The 20,932-nt window shown below is 39.5% G+C and overlaps 1 protein-coding gene across 1 annotated transcript in view; it reads right to left on the reverse strand.

Moving 5' to 3' along the window:
- Positions 1-1,138: 1,138 nt before the first annotated feature.
- The window catches only part of TRIML2 (tripartite motif family like 2), a 31,679-nt gene continuing 11,885 nt past the window's right edge, over positions 1,139-20,932 (reverse strand). Inside the window, exons 5-7 of the mRNA XM_007948400.2 lie at positions 17,946-17,968; positions 17,648-17,748; positions 1,139-1,725 (exon numbers count right to left, since the gene is read on the reverse strand). Coding sequence (XP_007946591.2) covers positions 1,139-1,725; positions 17,648-17,748; positions 17,946-17,968 — 711 coding nt within the window. The remainder of the gene's footprint in view (positions 1,726-17,647; positions 17,749-17,945; positions 17,969-20,932) is intronic.

Here is a 20,932-nt window from a genome sequence, read left to right on the forward strand (position 1 = left end):
TCTCTAGCTTATGGCACCTTGAACCCTCCATATAGCTGTGTCATTGTTCAGCAGCCTGCCATACTATGTCAACCTTGGGACTTTCAAGGGACTTGAATTAATGGCCTGCAGTGTGGTTTGGTAACATCAGGACTGTGCCTTTTTACTTGTCAACCTTGGGATTGTCGGTCTCAGCAGCTAGCAGCTGAGTGAAGAAAAGCCTCCAGCTTCAGTGGGCTGGGAGTAGGAGGCAGAGCTGAAGCCCAAGACTGAAGGGCTTTCACCCAGGCCCTAGAGCCTAGCACTTTGAACTCAGACTTAAAGCCTCCAAACTTTTATACAAAAACATTTTATACAAAAATCTCTTTATAATATTTTGTCTTCCCCTTCTCAGTATGATCACCACTGAACAATGATACAGGATAGTAAAGCATTTTTCAGTGGATCATCCATTTGAAGAAAAGTAAATATAAGACACCATTACAATGTTATTTATGTGTTTCAAATCAATGAACAACTAGGCTTCTTTTAAGAAATGTAATTTTCCTTGTCAGAAAGAACGGAAAAAGAATACTTGAAAAAATAATTTAAAAATATTCACTTTTCCTCCAACACTTCCTTCTCACAGAGTTAAACTGTCCCCAAGGAAACTAATTTATTATTCTCTATTTGGGATGCTAAAGGTTTGGAAGTATCGATACTTAATATCAGTAATAGAATGCCTGAATGTCAGTAATAGGATCATTAATAAATGTTTCCCTTCCATATGGCACTATGATGAAATGCTCAAATCTAAAGTTCTGCCTTCATTTCTGATGATGTCCAAATTTGCCACTGTTTTAAGAAATACATACAGTGTTTAGTTCTAAAGACCTCAGTTAATCTGGAGCCAGGCTACATTTCCACTCTAATTTCCCAATATTTTGCTGCATACGTGCTTGTTCTAATCAGTTTCAAGTACTTTTGCTAATATAATTCATGACTCAGCTTAAATGTAACATTATCCACTAAATGGGCCTTGAAATTCCAGGAATACAAAGGGTCTGGGGGACTGAACTAGAGCCCAATTCACAAGAGAGAAATCTTTTATTGGTTACTTCATATACATTATTCCATACAGTCATGGGCTTAACTTTCTAGCCTTATGTGGCTTTGGATTTCACACCAAGGAAGACTGAGGGCTAACAGTAGCATTACAAGAAGGGACATGAGGGGAGCAAATGGTGAGAGAGTCTGAATTAATGCCTTCATTTGGAATACAAAAAGAAAATATAGGCCTGACAGTTCCATGGAAGGTGAGACAAGATACATTGTAAATGAGGGATTTCTCGGTCATATTATAGAATGATATGTGCCCATACTCATAGTCTAGGAAAACGCCAACTTTGTGCATATGCACTCTCAAGGAAACTGATTTTAAAGGGGGAAAGACCCAGAAGGTACAGTCAGTCCCCATCATGGACCTTGTGAGTAAGACTTTATCTCCACGAGCTTTGAGCATGTCATTCTTTCTGCTGGCACAATCTTGATATATGCCTAATTGCCAATTTGTTGCTTTTCCCACATCTACCTCCCAGTAGTGCCTCCCTGAGGTGAAACACTCCAGACTCAACACAGTGGCACTGAAGTCAAATCTCCCTGGATTGCCAGGTACATCCTGCTGGATACTTCTGAATCTGATACTTCTTAGATCCTCAGATAAGACCAGACAAGGATGAGCTGTTTCAGGGTCCAAAGTTATATGTCCTGCAAGGAAAGGGAAATTCTGTTAACCTCTTTGTACACAGGGTGTCTCTGAGTTGGAATTGACTTGATGGCAGCTAACAACAACTACAAAAAAACCACAAGCAACCATAAATGCCAATATCGGAGACTGATAATTTCTAACATGTAGGGGCTTCCTAATCAGTGAGGACAAGTTTCAAGCATAGGTATAAACCAAACCAAACTCACTGCCATCAAGTCAATTCTGACTCATGACAACCCCAACTGGATTTCCAAGGCAGTAAATCTACAGAAGTATATTGCCCCATCTTCTTTCCACAAAACGGCTGGTAGGTTTGACCTGCCGACCTTCTGTTTAGCAGTCAAATTTCTTAGGCACTGTGCCACGAGAAGTCCTTAAGCATATGGGGGGAAAACAAAACAAAACAAAACTCACTGCCGTCCATTCATTTTCAACTTGGGTTTCTGAGGCAGTATCTCTATGGAAGTAGATTGCCCAATCTTCTTTCTGAGGAGTGGCTGGTAGGTTTGAACCACCAGCCTTCTGGTTAGCAGTAATATGCCTTAGCCATCATGCCACCAGAATTCCCATAGGTATTAAAAAAATAAACAAACAAAAAAAACCTCACTGCCATCCCGTCAATTCTGACTCATAGCGACCCCCTTTGGGTTTCTGAGTCCATAAATCTTTACGGAAGTAGATTGCCCAGTCTTCTTTCTGCAGAGTTTGAACTGCCAACCTTTAGGTATAGGAGAAGCTATTTAGAAGAGTCTGGTAAAAGGAACTTCTAAGCTTTGCTTCAGAGCTCTGGTAGCATAGTGCCTAAGGCACTTGATAGCTAACCAGAAGGCTGGTGGTTCAAATCCACCAGTCACTTCTCAGAAGGAAGGTTGGGCGATCTACTTCTGCCGTGATACTGTCTTGGAAACCCAAGGAGGGGTCGCTATGAGTCAGGTCTGACTCAATGGCACATAATAACAACAACAACAACAAGATTTGCATCCATAAATGGACATCACAAAGGAATACATCACATCAATAAGATGATAGAGGAGGGCAAAATCTACCTAAAAGAACTAAACAAAAAATAATGGATTAAAGATCAGTTTAAAGGTACCAAAAAAAAAAGGAGGGGACCAGGTTTGCTGGTCCAATAGAGCTGGATGGAATCACTGAGACTATGGCCCCTAGCTGCCCTTCAGGTCTGGAATTGAACCCACATCTGTGGTTTCCAGCCAAACAAAAGACAGGCATATGAATTGAACATTTACCTCAAGTAGATACACTCCTTGGAGAGAACAATCATGGGAGAAAGAAGGGCTGCTTATGCACAGGGAGACAGCTCAGGGGGCAGGAGTGCATGGAGGGATGGACACTGGGAAGAGGTAACTATGGGGAGGAAGTGGAAGGGGAGCTGTTGCATTGTGGTAAACTGTGGTCAATGACATGAGACAAAGTATATGTGAACTGCTGTATGGAAAGTGAATTTGCTCTGTAAATCTTCATCCAAATCACAATTAAAAAAAAAAAAAAAAAAGATTTAAAGCCTCAGAAACCCAATGGGGGGGTCACTACGAGTCAGAAACAACTCAATGGTAATGAGTTTTTTTTGGTTGTTGTTTTTGAAAGAATAAATGTGGTGACATCTACAAAAGACAGCTTCTGGCATAGTTGATACTCAGTAGATGCTAGTGGCAAGTACAATTTTATCCACATTTTATAGATGAGGAAACTGAGAATCAAATAGAATAAGTTGTATGGTTTCATGGATAATAAATTATTGTGTCAGTTTTCAAAGCCTAGGCTATTTGACCCCAAACATTTTCAATTACACCTGAAGTCTTCAGAGTGGGATACGTAGAGGAGTCCAGAGTCCCAAGGGCAGTCACAGTAAGGTGGACAGTGCCTCCATAGTTGGAGGTCATTGTTGTGTTAAATATCCCAACAGGAGTGTTGCAAGTTTGAATAAGACTCAGCTGGAGTTCATGCAGCTTTCTAGACCCACAGAGACTACTAAAGAAGACAACAAATAAAGTAGAGTAGCAAAGTAGACAAACATGCAGAGACAGGTATAGCTCAATTGGTATGTGGGAAGCCAAGGCCCACAACAGGCATGAGGGTATCTGGATCTGAAGGCAGCCAAAGTAATAATAAATATGACTTATTGCTGGAATGAGGCTGTTGATGTTCTTTCTCCAGTCTAAAGAGATGTCAGAACTCAAGGAGCAGATGCTGAGAGTCAGAGGTCTCGGACAGTCACATTTGGGAGGGGCCAAAGTGGCTGAAAGTATCACTTTATAAAGTATACATTTTATTTTGTATTGCCACAATTGCTCTTCTGGTCACCTTTTTTCCAGAGGCAGATATAATCATGATCTGTTGTATTAACTAGCTTGAAACTAGCTTCCAAAGTGTCAACCCAGGTCGTGAGGCCAAATAAACTTGGGTTCAGACTAATCTCTTTGCAGTGATATTAAAATTGTTGTTATTGTTTGTTGTCATCAAGTAAGCTCAAATTCATGGCAATCTTACACATAACAGAGCAAAATGTTGCCTGGTCCTGTGCTATCTTCATTATCTTTGGCAAGTTTGAGTCCACTGTGGAAGCTACTGGGTCAATCCACCTCACAGGGGTGTTCCCTAATTTATGTTGACCCTTTACTTTACCAAGTGTAATGTCTTTCTCTAGGATTGGTCCTTCCTGATAAAGTGTCCAGAGTAAATGAGTCCAAGTCTCACCATCCTCATTTGTAGGGATTATTCTGGTTGGATTTTTTCTAAGACTGATTTGTTCATTCTTCTGTCAGCCCATGGTATAGTCAATATTCTTCACCAACAAGGATTGAACAGTGGCAGCAACAATGGACTCAAGCATACCAATGATCATGAAGAGGGTACAGGACTGGGCAACATTTCTTTCTGCTCTACACGGCATTTGCATAAGTCAGAACCAACTCAACAGCAGTTAACAACAACAACATAGTTGCTTGAAGATTAGAACTAGAATGAAGAACCTAGCATTTGGTCAATAAGTGCTGTGGTACAGTGAATTACTTGGTATATTTTTTCTAGCCATAGTCTTTGTAATTTCCACCAGATTACTGGGTGAGACCATGCAAATAAGGAGTGTAGAACTCTGATGTTGAGATTGCTTAGTTTTGTCACTTTGCTAGGCTTAAAATGATCCCTCCTAAGGAGCTCTGGTAGAGTGTGACTAAGGCATTTGACTGCTAACCAGAAGGCTGGCAGTTCAAACCCACCAGCCATTCCTCAAAAGGAAGGTTGGACTCTACTTCCATAGTGATACTGTGAGGCCATGTCTCTATATAACCACCCTGTATGTAACCATTTTAAGTATGTAGCCATTTTGCAATATGCCTTAGCATTCACTTCACGTTTTAGTGCTTTAGTTACTGGAAAAACCACAGAGTCCTAACTACCCCCACCTCATCGATACTCCCAAGCATTCCCCTTGGCAACAACCAATCAGTAAATGGTAGAGAAATACCTTACCTAAAATAGTTAGAAACGGCAGTTGGTGGCTTTGGCCCACAAGACAGAGCCAATCAAGTAGAAACAACTAGCAACTTGAAAAATGTCAACCAATCCTGTAATTTTCTGATTGAAACTTCCTCATTCCTGCTGTACCCCCTATAAAAAACCCATTACCCCTGAGTTCAGGGCTCTCAATCCTGAACTGCTGTGTTGGTGACAGTTGGGGGTCTGAGCTCAAGCTTGAATAAACAACCCCTATGCTTTTGCAGTGGAATCGGCTCCTTGGTGGTTTTTGGGGATTCAAGATCTGGGCACAACAATACTGCCCTGGAAACCCAAGGAAGGGTCTTGGTGAGTCAGGTCCAACTCGATGGCACATAACAACAACAACAAGAGGAAGAAAGGGGGTCTCACTGGCATCAAGAGAGAAAAGCTGGAGGTGAAGTAGAGATCATCTGTGGACCTGAGATCCCTGCATTGGATGTCCTTGGCAGTCACACCTGGTAGTGAGAGACCCCCGAGCAGATAGACACCCTGGCAAGAGACAGTCACAGTGGAACGAAGAGGCATATGACAGAATGGTGGGCTTACCTGCACACAGAGCAAGAGAGATGAGTACCTCAAGCAGGAGGCTTACTGACAGAGTGGGGTGTATATAGGTGTACCTATAGGCAGAGCCAAAAGAGCTCTGTAACACTTGCCCTAGCAGGGCAGAGTCCAGGCCAAGAGGCCAAGGGCTGGAGAGGCATGTTTGAGGGCACAGAAAAGGAGAGACTGTCGTGATCAGAGAATTGTGTCTGAGTATGTTTCTGAACCTGAATTGTAGCCTGTTACTTCTCTAATAAACCCCATAATCATGAAAAACAGAAAAAGAAAATTAAAGGTACCTTCAACACAGAGGGTATACAACTGGTTGGGTATCTATTCCCAGTTAGCCTGGGACCCCACTCTAGTTCTCTAAAGATCTCCAAGACTGAACAGCAAGAAGCATCAGAGTTTCCTAATAGCATAACTGATTCATGGTTCTTGTCTGTGACTGAATTACTTTTGTCAGCTTAAATATCACTTGAGTTTGACTTCGGTAGCAAGAAATTGCTGTCGGCAAGCCCTTAACATTGAGCAGTTCAAAAAAGAACCTATCAGCGGAAGTGAGATAACCTGTGAGAATCTTCCACAAAATCAAGCTGAGCACAAAAAGAAAGCTTGATGTGATTTTCTCATAGTTGAATGAAAGAGATACTTTGTGAGTCTGCATTCAACCTAGTGGATCTGCTAATGCTTCTGTGAACCACTCTCCTCTGCCAATTCACTGATGCTGGCTTTCTTCATATCTCTAACTATTCTTTATCTCTTTTTGTACAATCTCTACATATTGGGATTTTTCATGGCTTGGTCCTGGTGTTCTTTTTTCTTTGTCTAGGTAACTTCATCTAGCCTTAGTCATAAATATCTTCTATATTTTTATAAGTCACTTATAACACAAACTACCAACTGTTAGCTGGATGTAATATAGGAATTTCAAATGGGCTATATCCAGAATGAAACCTCAAATCTATCTCTTTCCTCCCTATACTTTTCCTATTGGTAGTCCTCTTAACACCTCAGTAGATCAAGCCATAGATCTGGAGTCAAACTTTTTCTATTACTATAACACTTAATCTAGTAGCAAGTTCTACAAGTTCTGTTACCAAATTAATTTACATCTCTAGACTTACAGCCCAATACAAATCATTATTAGAGTGATCTTAAAGACATAAACCTTGAATATTAAATTTCATATTGTCTCAGACTCTTAATATCCCCAGAAGATGAGCAAAAACAAATGCAAGCTTTTTCTGGAAGAATGCATATCTTTATTCCTGGTCTCAAAAAATTACTAAAAATAATATTCAAGAAAAAAGAGAGAAGCTTACTACCCAAAACCATTAAGCATATACCTATCAAAAAAAAAAAAAAAAAAAAGTACTATTGAATAAGATTCCAAAATTAGATCTGTAAAAAACTTTGTTGTTGTTGTTGTTATGTGCAGACAAGTCAGACCCGACTCATAACGACCCCTCCTTGGGTTGCTGAGGCAGTATCATTACAGAAGTGGATTTCCCAACCTTCCTTCCGAGGAGTGGCTGGTGGGTTTGAACCGCCAGCCTTCTGGTTAGCAGTCAAGTGCCTTAAGCACTACGCTAACAGAGATCCTATAAAGAACTTTAGATATTGAAATTATCAGGCAGAGATGCTAAAATAACTATGCTTGCTATGTTTGAAGAAAAAAGAAAAGCTTAAAAGTATTTACAGGGTATAGGAAACTAAAAATCATACCAATTCATTTTGACACAGAACCAAAAAGATTATACAGAAACCAAAAGCAAAATGAATTAAATTTAAAATGTCAGTTGATGATTATAAGAAAGCTACAGTCCAATATCAGTCATGATATTGTAAAAGTTCTTAACCAAATATTAGCACCTAAGTATAGCAATATACATCAAACAGATGAGATATCTTTACCAAGTACTCATCTTAAGAATACAAAGCTGGTTCAACATTTGAAAATCAATCAATATAATTTGTCATATTAATAATTTAAGAAGAAAAAAATGATCATTTCAATAGACACAAAAAAAAGCATTTAATCAATTCAACATCCATTTATGATAAAAAAAAAAAAAATTAGCAAACTAGAAATAGAAGGGAACTTCCACAATTTGATGAAGTGGTTAAGTATAGAAAACCCTACAGGTAACATCATACTTAAAGATGAAAATCTTAAAGCTTTCTTTTTCTCTAAGAGCAAGACCAAGGCAAACATCTACACTCACCACTCCAATTCAACAGCACATTGGAAAGCCTAGTTAGTACACAAACAAAATAAAACAAAATATTGTCTTCAAATTGATGCTGACGCACAGGGACCCTATAAGACAAAGCCAAAAAGCCCCATAGGATTTCCAAGGCTGTAAATCTTTAGAGAAATAGATTGACATCTTTATCCTGTGGTTTGGATGGTGGGTTCAAACCACAGAACTTTGAGTTAGCAGTTGAGTACTTTAATCACTGCACCAACAAGACTCCTTAGTTTGTACAATAAGGGAAGAAATAAAGTGTGTTGTATTAAATTACTTGGTATGGTTTTTCTATCCTTAAGTCTTTGTAAACTCCATGGTGGAATTTGCTGTGAGAAACTGAGTAGCTCCTGATTGTTAAAATCATCTACCTGGGGTATTTCTGTTGGGAGCAGCACAAAGTAATGTTCTGGGAGGTTAGCACTCTCTCTCAGGTGCTTAGAATTCTGATGCTATGATTGGTTAGTTTGACCACTCTGCCAGGCTCAAAAGGAGGTCTCCTAGAGGCAGAAAAATCTCTGACTGCTGGTTGAGAAGGACGTGCTGCTGAAAGAGACATGCACTCCTGAGAGACACACGCTGCTGGAAAAGAGACACGAGACATGCATTGCTGAGCAAGACACCGAGGGACACACACTGCTGGGAGAGAGGCTGTGAGAGACTGTTGGCTGAGAAATGGCAGGCTGAGAGAGACTGAGGGTTTTTCCTGAACTTGAATTGTAGCCTGGTGCTTCCCTAATAAACCCCATAATCTTTGAGGTCTGTGTGGCCACTGCAACAAATTATCGAACCCAGCAGAAAAGTGGTGGGTGCTGTGGGAGGAATGGTTGGTGTCAAGGTTGGTGAAAGGGCTGGAGGGAGGTAGCATGTCTGGCCTCACAGTAATGGGCCTTGGGCTACTGATAGTGATTCTGTTTTTCTCTGTGTGGTTAGAAGAGGTCAGAAGATCTGGTCTCCTTGCCTTTTTAGCATAAAGAAAAGATTACATATTGGAAAAAAGAAATAAACCTTCTTGTATATCCATAGACTACATGACTATCTTTATACAAAATAACAAAGAATTTAGAAAAAAAAGTCACTAGAAGTAATGTAATAAGTTTAGCATAGCTTTAGGAGATAATATCAATATATATTAATTAGTTCTATTTCAATATACAAGCAATGAGCTAGAAACAAATGAAATTTGAATTACAAATTCAGTTTGTAAAATATAGTTATAATAGCATTAAAAAATATAAAATACTTAGGGATCAATCTAATAAAATACATGTAGTATTTGTATGTGGAAAACTACAAATTATTGATGACAGAAGTCAAAAGACCTAAATAAATGGAGATGCATCATGTTCATGAACTAGAAGACTCAGTATTGTCAAGATATCAACTCACCCAAAATTGATCTACAGGGTAAATGTAATTCCATTCAAAATCCCAGCATTCTTTCTTTTCCTTTTAATGGAAATCAACAAGCTGATATTAAAATTTATGTAGAAAAGCAAAAGGACAGAATAAACTATTTTGAAAAGGAACAAAGTTATACTATCTGATTTCAAGACTTCCTATAATCAATCAAGTCAGTGTGGTAGTGGAGAAAGGTAGATATAACGATCAAAGTAGATGTATAGAATTCAGAAATAGACTCAATTACTATACGATAATTAATATCTGTGCCAGCTAATTTTTAACAAACATGCAAACTAAATGCAAGGAGAAAGGAGAGTGTTTTCAGCAAGTGATACTGGAACAACTGGATGTTGTTGTTGTTGTTGTTATGTGCCGTCGAGTCGGACCCAACTTCATAGTGACCCCTCCTTGGGTTTCCGAGGCAGTATCACTACGGAAGTAGATTGCCCCATCTTCCTTCCGAGGAGTGGCTGGTGGGTTTGAACCGCCAGCCTTCTGGTTAGCAGTCAAGTGCCTTAGCCACTATGCTACCAGAGCTCCCTGGAACAACTGGATATGCATGTGCAAAAAATAAATAAATAAATAAAGGGGGTGGGGGTTAGGTTCAGGATTATACCATACCTTGAGCCCTATATAAATATTAACTGTGAATGGAACTTCCACCACTTGTCTATCAGTTTGTTGTACTGTGGTGGTCTATATGTTGCTGTGATGCCACCAGTATTTCACATACCAGCTGAGTCATCCATGTTGGACAAGTTTCAGCAGAGCTTTCAGACTAAGAAAGACAAGGAAGAAGGATAGGATCATCCACTTCTGAAAAAAATTGGCCACCGAAACCCTATGAGAATAGCAGTGAAACATTGTACAATATAGTGCTGAAATGTGAGCCCCTCAGATTGGAAGCCACTCAAAATACAAGTGGGGAAGAGCTGCCTCCTCAAAGCAAAAAAAAAAAAAACAAAACAAAAAACTCACTGCTGTCGAGTTGGAACCAATTCATAGAGATCCCTCCTTGGATTTCTGAGGCACTTATCACTATGGAAGTAGATTGCCTAAACTTCCTTCCAAGTGGCTGGTAGATTTGAACTGCTGGCCTTCTGGTTAGTAGTCAAATGCCTTAGACACTATGCCATCACGGCTCCCCCTTAAGTAGTTGACTCTAATGACATGGATGTAGTAAAGCTTTGAAGACCTCATTTGCTGATGTGGTATGACTCAAAATGAGATGAAACAGCTGCAAATGTCCATTAATAATTGGAATGTGAAATGCAGGGAGTTAGAATGCAGTAAAATTGGAAACCGTCAAAATGAAATGGAATGCACGGTCAACATCCTAGACATTAGTGAGCTGCAATGGAGTGGTATTAGCCATTTTGAATCAGACATTCATGTGGTCTATTTGTCTAAATGACAAATTAAAGAGAAATGGCATTATATGCATCATCAAAAAGAGCATTTCAAGATCTATCCTGAAGTACAATGCTGTCAGTGATAGGAAAATTTCTATACACCTACAAGTACAACCAATTAATACAACAATAATTCAAATTTATGCACCAACTATGGAAGCCAAAGATGAAGATATTGAAGATTTTTACCAATGTCTGCAGTCTGAAATTGACCAAATATGAAACCAAGATATATTGATAACTACTTATGATTAGAATATGCAAGTTGTAAATAAAGCAGCAGCACTGGTAGTGACAAAATATGGCTGTGATGATAGAAATGATGCTGGAGATTACAGAATAGAATTTTGCAACCAAATAAGTTTTTCAACAACCTAAATGGCACCTATACAGCTGGACCTTGCCAGGAAGAATACAAATGAATCAAATTGACTACATCTGTGGAAAGAGGTGATGGGAAAGCTCAAAGTCATCAGTCAAAACAAGGACAGGACCTCTCTGTGGAAGAGACCATCAACTGCTCATATGCAAGTTCAAGTTGAAGTTGAAGAAAATTAAAACAAGTCCATGAAAGCCAAAACACAACTTTTTTTTTACTCTATCTCATCTGAATTTAAAGACAATCTGAAGAAAAGATTTGACACACTGAAGACCAGTGAGCAAAGAGAACATCACAAATGAAGAAAGCAAATGGTTATTAAAAAGACAGGAAAAGAAGAAAAGACCAAAATGGATGTCAGAAGACTCTGAAACTTGCTCTTGAATGGAGACTAGCCTAAGTGAATGGCAGAAAGAATGAAATAAAAGAGCTGAGCAGAAGTTTCAAAGGGTGCCTTGAGAAGACAAAGTAAAGTATTACAATTGATCATGCAAAGACACTAGTAGCAAAGTTCAATAAGACAGAAAATAACAAATTCTGGCAAGGATGCGGAGAGATTGGGACTCTCATACACTGCTGGTGGGACTGTAAAATAGTACAACCAATGTGGAAAGCAGTATGGCGATTCCTTAAAAAGTTGGAATTAGAAATACCATTTGACCCAGCCATTCCTTCCATTACGAGGTATATATCCTAAAGGAGTTAGAGCCATGACAAGAACAGACATATGCACACTCATGTTCATTGCACCACTATGTACAATAGTCAAATAATGGAAACAACCTAGGTGTCCCTCAACAGAAGAATGGATAACCAAACTAAGGTACATACATACAATGGAATACTATGCAACACTAAAGAAAAATGTAGAATCTGCAAAACACCACATAATGTGGATGAACTTGGAGGAGATTATGCTGAGTGAAATAAGTCAATACAGAAGGACAAATATTGTATTAGTCTGTTATTGTGAAAGTTAAGGAAAGGTTTAGATATGGAAGGGAATTTTCTTTGTTGATTACCAGGGGTAGGAGGAGAGGGTAGGGAACACTGTTAGATAGGTAGAGATAAGTATTGATTTGGTTGAAGAGAAGGGCAATGTACTAAATGTGAGTGATCAACATGGTGGCATTGAGGAAGAGGAAGACAGAGTGATACATGGGAGGTACAGACAACAAAGATGAACCCCTTTACACATACTTCACTGCATTGTCAGTGAAGGCAAACATGGGTATACAGGTGGAGAGATGGGTGGACAGGCTGAACTATTAAGTATACCTATGCAGCAAGGAGTGTACCCAAGACCAAGTATAGGGTTGGCAGACAATGGTCCTATAAGTGTATTTGTATGATCTATAAGAATTCCCATGTGTATAGTAGAGCTGACAAGGGTCACTTCTTGGTCACAGCCAACTACCCAGAGGGACCAAATAGTTGAACTGGTAGGCTTGGGAGCATAGTCGCAGGGGACATCAAGCTCAAGTGGCATAACATACTACACAAAATATTGTTCCACCTCCTACTTTGGTGAGTAGTGAATGGGATCTTAAAATCTTACAAGCAGCCATCTCTAGATGCAATGATGGGTCTCTCCTCATCCAGAGCAAAGAAGAATGAAGAAAACTAAAGATTCATGGAAACAATTAATCCTAGCGACTGGTACACCATGCGATCCTCAGCCTATACGACTATGAGACAAGAAGAACTAGAAGATGCCCAGCTACCACTATCAATCACTCAGAGGGAGATCTGTGTAGGAGATCCTGGATAGAGAGGGAGAAAAATGTGGAACAAAACTCAAAATCATTTGGGAGAAAAAAAAAAGGCTGAAGGGACCAGATTTGCTGGTCTGATAGAGCCTGGTGGAACCACTGAGACTATGGCCCCTAGCTGCCTTTCAGGTCTGGAATTGAACCTATATCTATGGCTTCCAGACAAACAAAAGGCAGGCATATGAGTTGAACATGTACCTGAGGTAGATACACTCCTTGGAGAGAACAATCATGGGAGAAAGAAGGGCTGTGTATGCACAGGGAAACAGCTCAGGGGGCAGGAGTACATGGAGGGATGAACACAGGGAAGAGATAACTATCAGGAGGAAGTGGGAGGGGAGCTGTTGCATTGGGATATATTGTGGTCAATGTCATGAGACAATGTATATGTGAACTGCTGTATGGAAAGTGACTTAGCTCTGTAAACTTCACCCAAATCAAAATAAAAAAAAAATAAAATAAAATAAGTGCAAAGACCTGGAATTAGAAAACCTAAAGGGAAGACAGTGGTCTGAATTTTTCAAGCTTAAAGAACTGAAGAAAAAATTCAAACCTCAGGTTGCAATATTGAAGGATTCTATGGGCAAAACATGGAATGATACAGGAAGCATCAAGAGAAGATGGAAGGAATACACAGTTAGTGTAACAGAAAGAATTGATCAATGTTCAAACATTTCAGGTGCCATATGATCAAGAACAAGTAGTAATGGAGGAAGAAGTCCAAGCCGCACAGAAGGAATTGGTGAAAAACAAGGCTCCACATATTGACAGAAATCCCGTTGAGATGTTTCAAGAAATGGGTGCAGCTCTGAAGGTACTCATTTATGCCAAGAAATTTGAAGACAGTTACCTAGCCAACCAACTGGAAGAGATCAATATTTTTGCCCATTCCAAAGAAAGGTGATTCAACAGAATGTGGTAATTATTGAATCATATTATTGATATCACATGCGAGTAAAATTTTGCTGAAAATAATTAAAAAATGATTGTCTCTGGATATTGACAAGAAACTGACAGAATTTCAAGCTGGATTCAGAAGAGGGCATGAAATGAGGGATATTATTGCTGATGTCAGATGGATCTTAGCTGAAAGCAAATAGTACCAGAAAGATGTTTACCTGTATTTTATTGACTATACAAAGGCAGTCAACTGTGTGGATCATAACAAATTATGGATAATAGTGCAAAGAATGGGAATTCCAGAACATTTACATGTGCTCATGAGGAACCTGTATGTAGACTAAGAGGCAGTTATTCAAAAACAACAAGGGGAAACTGCATGGTTTAAAATCAGGAAAGGTATGCATCAGGGATGTATCCTTTTGGTATACTTATACAATCTGTATGCTGAGCAAATAATCCGAGAAGCTGGACTATGTAAAAAAAAAAAAAGAACAACAACAAAACATGACATCGGGACTGCAGGAAGTATTATTAACAACCTGAGATATGCAGATGACACCACCTTACTTGCTGAAAGTGAAGATCATTTGAAACACTTACTGATGAAAATTAAAACTACAATCTTCAGTATGGATTGCACCTCATCATAAAGAAAATGAAAATCTTCACAACTGGACCAATACACAACAATCATGATAAATGGAGAGAAGATTGAAGTTGTCAGAGATTTCATTTTACTTGGATCCATAATCAATGTCCATGGAAGTTGTTGTGATGTTATTTGCTGAACTGACTCATAGTGACCCCTCCTTGGGTTTCCGAGGCTTTATCACTATGGAAGTAGATTGCCCAACCTTCCTTCTGAGGAATGGCTGGTGGGTTTGAACCGCCAGCCTTCTGGTTAGCAGTCAAGAAATCAGACATTACATTGTACTGGGCCAATCTTCTGCAAAAGATCTCTTTAAAGTGTTAAAGAGAGGTGTCACTTTGAAGACTAAGGTGCACCTGAGCCAAGCCATGGTATTTTCAATTGCCTCACAGGCATATGAAAGTTGGACAATGAATGAAGAGGACTGAAGAAGAGTTGATGTCTTTGAATTGTGGTGTTTATAAATAATACTGAAAACACCACAGACTGTGAGAAGAATGAACAAATTGGTCTTGGAAGAAGTACAAATGCAATGCTACTTAGAAGAGAGAATGATTTTGTCTCACCTACTTTGGTCATGTTTATAGTAGGGACCAATTCCTGGAGAAGGATATCATGACTGGTAAAGTAGAGGATTAGTGAAAAAGGGGAAGATCCTCAATAAGATGGAGTTATGCAGGGGCTGTAACGATGGACTCAAGCATAGCAAAGTTTGTGAGGATGGCCAGGGATTAGGGAGTGTTTCATTCTGTTGTACATGGGGTTTCTATGAGTCAGAACTGACTCAGTGGCACCTAACAACTGTAACAAATGGAACACAGACATAAATGTAAAATGTGAAATTTATAGAAGAAAATCTTTGTTATGTTTGGCAAAGTTCTTACAGAGGACACAAAAATCACAAACAAACAAACAATAAATAAATAACCAATAAATTTGGACTTAATTAAAACTGTTCATCAAAAGACACACCTATGAAAATGAAAATACAATCAGAGTGGGAATAATTATTTGCAAAATTGGTAACCATAATATATAAAAGAAACTCAGATCACTATGAAGAAAACACACAACACAATTTAACATAAGGGTCAGGGAGTGAACAAAATTCCCCAAAATATGTGTCAACTTGGCTGGGCCATCATTCTTAGGGGTTTGGCAGTTACATAACAATGTAATTTGGCAGTTATGTAATGATGTCATCATCTCCCATGATGTGATCTGATGTGATCAGCCAATCAGCTGTAAGGGGAACAGGGTGGAATGCATCACTCTTAATCAGGTCACAGCCCTAATTTGATATAAGGAGAGTGTCTTTGGGGTGGGGTCTAAATTACCTTTTATATAAAAGTTGTAAAAGATCTAAGATATATATATAATATTATATATAAGATATAAAAGGAGATAGAAGCCAGCAGAGAGAGGGATCTCAGTATGACCAAGAAAGAAAAGTCTGGAGCAGAGTGCCACCTTTGGACCTAGGGTCCCTGCACTGAGAACCACCTTGACCCACAGGAAGACTGATGCCAAGACACATAAAAATCTCCAAGGGACATGAGGGCTACATATATTGCAAGGAGACAAAGACCTTCCCCTAAAGCCAACAGAGAGCAAAAGCATTTCCCTAGAGTTGGAACCCTGAATTTAGACTTCTAGCCTCCTAAACTGTGAGACAGAAAATTTCTATTTCTTAAAGCCATCCACTTGTGGTATTTGTTACAGTAGTATTAGATAACAAAGACAATGGGGAAGGGATTTATATAGAATTTTTATCAAATAAGAGATATGGCTGGTAAATACATACATGAAAATATACTCAACATCATTAGTCACTTGAGAAATGCAAATTAAATAAAAAATGAGATGCTACTATATGCCTACAAGGTTAGATGTAATAAAAAAAAAACAGTTGATAATACTAAATCCTGGTGAAGACACAGAAAAACCAAACCTTCCATACATTACTAGTAGAAATGCAAAATGGCACAGATAGTTTGGAAAACAGTTTAGACCACCCCACTCCATGGTATTCAACCTAGAGCAAGAGATATATGCCTACACAAAAATTTGCAGGCAAATGTTTTTAGCACAATGTGCTAAACATCCCAAGTATCCATGAAACTATAAAAGGATAAATTGTGTTACACAGCATTTATACAATATTACACATACAAAGAACTACCTATATATGCAACAACTTGGATGCATTTCAATTGCTTATGGTAGGTAAAAGAAGTCAAACTCAAAAGGCTACATACTCTATGATTCCAGTAATTTTAGAAAAGGCAAAAAGTACAGGGGCAGGAGATATATATCCTTTGTTACCCATGCTGCAATTTTTTTCCTAGAACTTTAAAATTTTAAAAAAGTGGAATCTGCCTGCATTGCTTCCAGGGTTAGGAAACTGGTTAAGAATTTGTATGGGAAAGCCTCTCAATATAAAAAAATCTGTTGCTGACAAATTGATTCTGACTCATAGCAACTCTGTAAGCAAAAAAAAAAAACTTTGCTGCCTTCGAGTCAATTGGGTTTCTGAGGTGGTATTTTACAGAAGTAGATTGCCCACGCCGCCAGAGCTCCTAACTCTATAGGACAGATTGAAATTATCCCATAGGGTTTCTGGTAGCATAGTGCTTAAGGCACTTGACTGTTAACCAGAAGGCTGGCTATTCAAACACATCAGCCACTCCTCTGAAGGAAGGTTGGGCAATCTACTTCTGTAGTGATATCCCCTCAGAAACCCAAGGAGGGGTAGCTATGAGTCAGGTGGACTCTACAGCACAAAACAACAACAACCACAACATAGGGTTTCCAAAGCTGTAATCTTTATAGAAGCACATTGCCACATCTTTCTCCCATGGAGCAGCTGGTGGGTTTGAACAGCCAGCCTTCTGGTTAGCAGTCAAGTGCTTTAGGCACTATGCTACCAGAGATCCTGTAAATAGTCTTAGGTAGAATATTAATATCTTCAGTATTTAAAAAATTTTAAACAATTTGAAATTTTATTTTATGGTGAGATGATTATTTAATTCTCAAATACAAAAATACAGTTGCAGTTCCCTGTAATCATGGATATGTGTCAACTTACTTTGGAACACTCTTAGCATTGCACTCATTCCTGTTATTTGGCATAAATTCAGTTCCGTGATTTGGGCAGGCTCTAGGTTCTGAAGCAGTAGTGACTCACTCCTACAAAGGAAAGATGTAACAGAGGTTATCTGCCCAGGCCCTAGCACCCTCCCCCCACTGCTTTAGAGGACATATCTTATCAGTCACATTCCATCAGTAGATATGTCCTTCCCATCCCTATCTCAACATCCGTCCCCTTTGTGTTCCACACATCAGACTCTGTTTCTGAACCAAAGGTATCTAAAACGAAAACTTACCTTTCTAAAGAGTATCTTGCATTCTAAAAGGGTAAAAAAAAGAGACAAGGTTAGTAGGAGGTTGACAGTGAATAGAGAAAGTGTCAAAAATGCTCAAAGTCAAGGCAAGAACAACATGTGAAGAAGGAAGTACATGTAGGGGTTATATTGCCACAAAACAAGGAATGCCTAGGGCTACCAGAAATTGGAAGAGCTTCTTCCCATAAAGCCTTTGGAGAAAGCATGGTTCTGCTGAAGTCTAAGTCCAGACTTCTAACCTACAGAACTGTGTAAATTTCTGTTACTATCACTTTATAGATGAGGCCTACTGGCACAGTGGTAAAGTGCTCAGCTGCTACCCAAATAGTCAGCAGCTCCAACCCACCATCTGCTCTACATGATAAAGATGTAGCAGCCTGCTACCATAAAGATTACAGCCTTGAACACCTTACAGGACAGTTCTACTCTGTCCTATAGGGTTGCTGTGAGTTGGAATCTACTTGAGGGCAATGGGTTAATCACTTTACAGTGATTTTTTAAGGCAGCTCTAGGAAAGTAATAAATTGCTCACTTATTTATTTCCTATGCTGGTTTGGTGTAGTGAATTACCTAACACAGCCCTTTCAGCCATAGTCTTTGTGACTCCCACCCAGTGATTAGGTGGGACTATATAAGAAGCAGTGGCAGAGAAACAGTGGCTACGGAGGCAGTAGAATCAGGAGGCTGGTGGGAGATGGCACATCTCAGCCCAGTGAGTGAGAATGTTGAGCATGTTAGATCAGGAGGCTTGCTGGTAGAGTGGGTTAGCCTCTGGGCACTTGGTGAAGCTGGCTTTTGAAGCCAGTGTGGCCAACGCACAGAGCGAGACAATGAGCACCTTCAGGCAGAAGGACCCCTGGCTGTGTGGAGTGTCTCTGTACTTATTAGTAGAACCTGCAGGCATTGTTGAGAAAAGTCTGGCCTGATTGAAGAACTGTGTTCTGGTTACCTAGTGCTGCTCTGATAAGAATATACCACAAATGCTATGGCTTCAACAAACAGGAGTTTTTTCTTACAATTTGGAGGCTTTAAGTGCAAGTTAAAAGTGCCAGGCTCTAGGGGTTGGGTGAAAGCCCCTCAACTTTGGGGTCCTGCTCTGCCTTCTGCTCCTAGCCCACTGGAGCTAGAGGCTTTTCTTCACTCAGGCAGCTGCTGGCTGCTGAGGCTGACAAGCCCAAGGTTGACAAGTAAAAAGGCATAGTCCCAATGTTACTAAACCACATGGCAGGCCATTAATTTAAGTCCCTTGTAAGTCCCAAGGTCGTCAGAGCTTGGCAGACTACTGAACAATGACATGGCTACATGCATGGTCCAAGAGTGCCATAAGCTAGAGACCATTCCCCAAAGCTTCTCCTTATATACAGGAAGCAGACCACATCCCTAAGGCAGCTATTTAGCTGCTTGTGGTAGATCCCACCATGGAGTTGATTGTCAGTCTCATCATGGGTAATAACTACCATCAGCTGCCCAGCCACTCAGTCAGGCCCAGCCAAGTTGACATACAAATTTAACTACCACAAATTGTATCTTGAGTCATTTTTAATACTGAATTGTAACCTGTTACTTCTCCAATAAATCCCATAAGCAGAGTATTGTCTGTGAGTTCTGTGAGCCCACTGCAAGAATTATTGAACCCAGCAGAAAAGTAGAGAGTAACATAGGAGGGACAGTTGATATAAAGAAAATTGTTACAAAGGCTGGAGACTGGAATTATGTCTGACCTCTGTTTCATAGGATCAGCCATGGGCTGTTGTTAATATTGATTCTTGTCCCTCCTTGTGAAGTTTGAGGTGGTCAGATGCACCCACCATGCCATTTTTACTAGGGAACTAAGAGATGAACAGGTGAGGAGATCTGCTAAGGCTGGAGAGGGGAATTGGAGCCAAGTTAGAAACTGAGCACTACTGGGTCACACCTATATGCACTGTCTGGAACTAGGCTTGGCTCTAGAATTGAACTGTTTCCTAAGGATTTGCATCTAGAAGTTTCTCAAACCAGTGACTCTTGTTGCCAATAATGGCCATCAGAGAAATAAGACGTCTTAGTTGTTGCTGTTGTTGTTATTTGCCATCGAGTCGGCCCCGACTCATAGCAACCCTCCTTGGGTTTCCAAGGCAGTATCACTACGGAAGTAGGAATGCCCAATCTTCCTTTCGAGGAGTGGCTGGTGGGTTTGAACCACCAGCCTTCTGGTTAGCAGTCAAGTGCCTTAGGCACTATGCTACCAGAGCTCCTATGAAGTCTTAAGATAGTAATTAATTTATTTTTTGAAAAGGCTACGCATGTTACTGACAAAATTTAAAATGCACAGTACTATATAAATGCAAGTCTTGTCCTTGATTCCTAAGGTTACTATTGATTAAAATGTGCATGTTTATCTTGCCAGGGACAGTGTGTGAATATATATATGTTGTTATTGTTGTTATGTGCCCTGGAGTAGGCCCTGACTCATAGCAGATTGCCCAACCTTCCTTCCTAGGAATGGCTGGTGAGTTTGAACTGCCAGCCTTCTGGTTAGCAGTCAAGTGCCTTAGGCACTACACTACCAGAGCTCCCTGAATATATATATACATATAAATGAAAAAGAAAGATACAAGTTTTCTTAGTGAAAAACATTTATGTATACATACATTTATGTATACATACATTTATTTGTATAAATTTATATGTATACATAAAAATTTTATATGTATAAAAAAATTACATGTATACATAAATGTATGTATACATAAAAAAATAAATTTGTAAGTATACATAAATGTTTTTCACTAAGAAAACTTGTATCTTTCTTTTTCATTTAATGCAATATCTTGAAGAGGTCTGTTTAGTGCCTATGTTGTTGTTGTTGTTATGTGCCGTCGAGTCGGCCCCGACTCGTAGCGACCCCTCCTTGGGTTTCCGAGGCAGTATCACTACGGAAGTAGGATTGCCCAACCTTCCTTCCGAGGAGTGGCTGGTGGGTTTGAACC

Source organism: Orycteropus afer, unplaced genomic scaffold (assembly GCF_000298275.1).
Source record: "Orycteropus afer afer isolate SDZICR_OR568_19922 unplaced genomic scaffold, OryAfe1.0 scaffold00215, whole genome shotgun sequence".
In the NCBI taxonomy this organism is placed as follows: Eukaryota; Metazoa; Chordata; class Mammalia; order Tubulidentata; family Orycteropodidae; genus Orycteropus; species Orycteropus afer.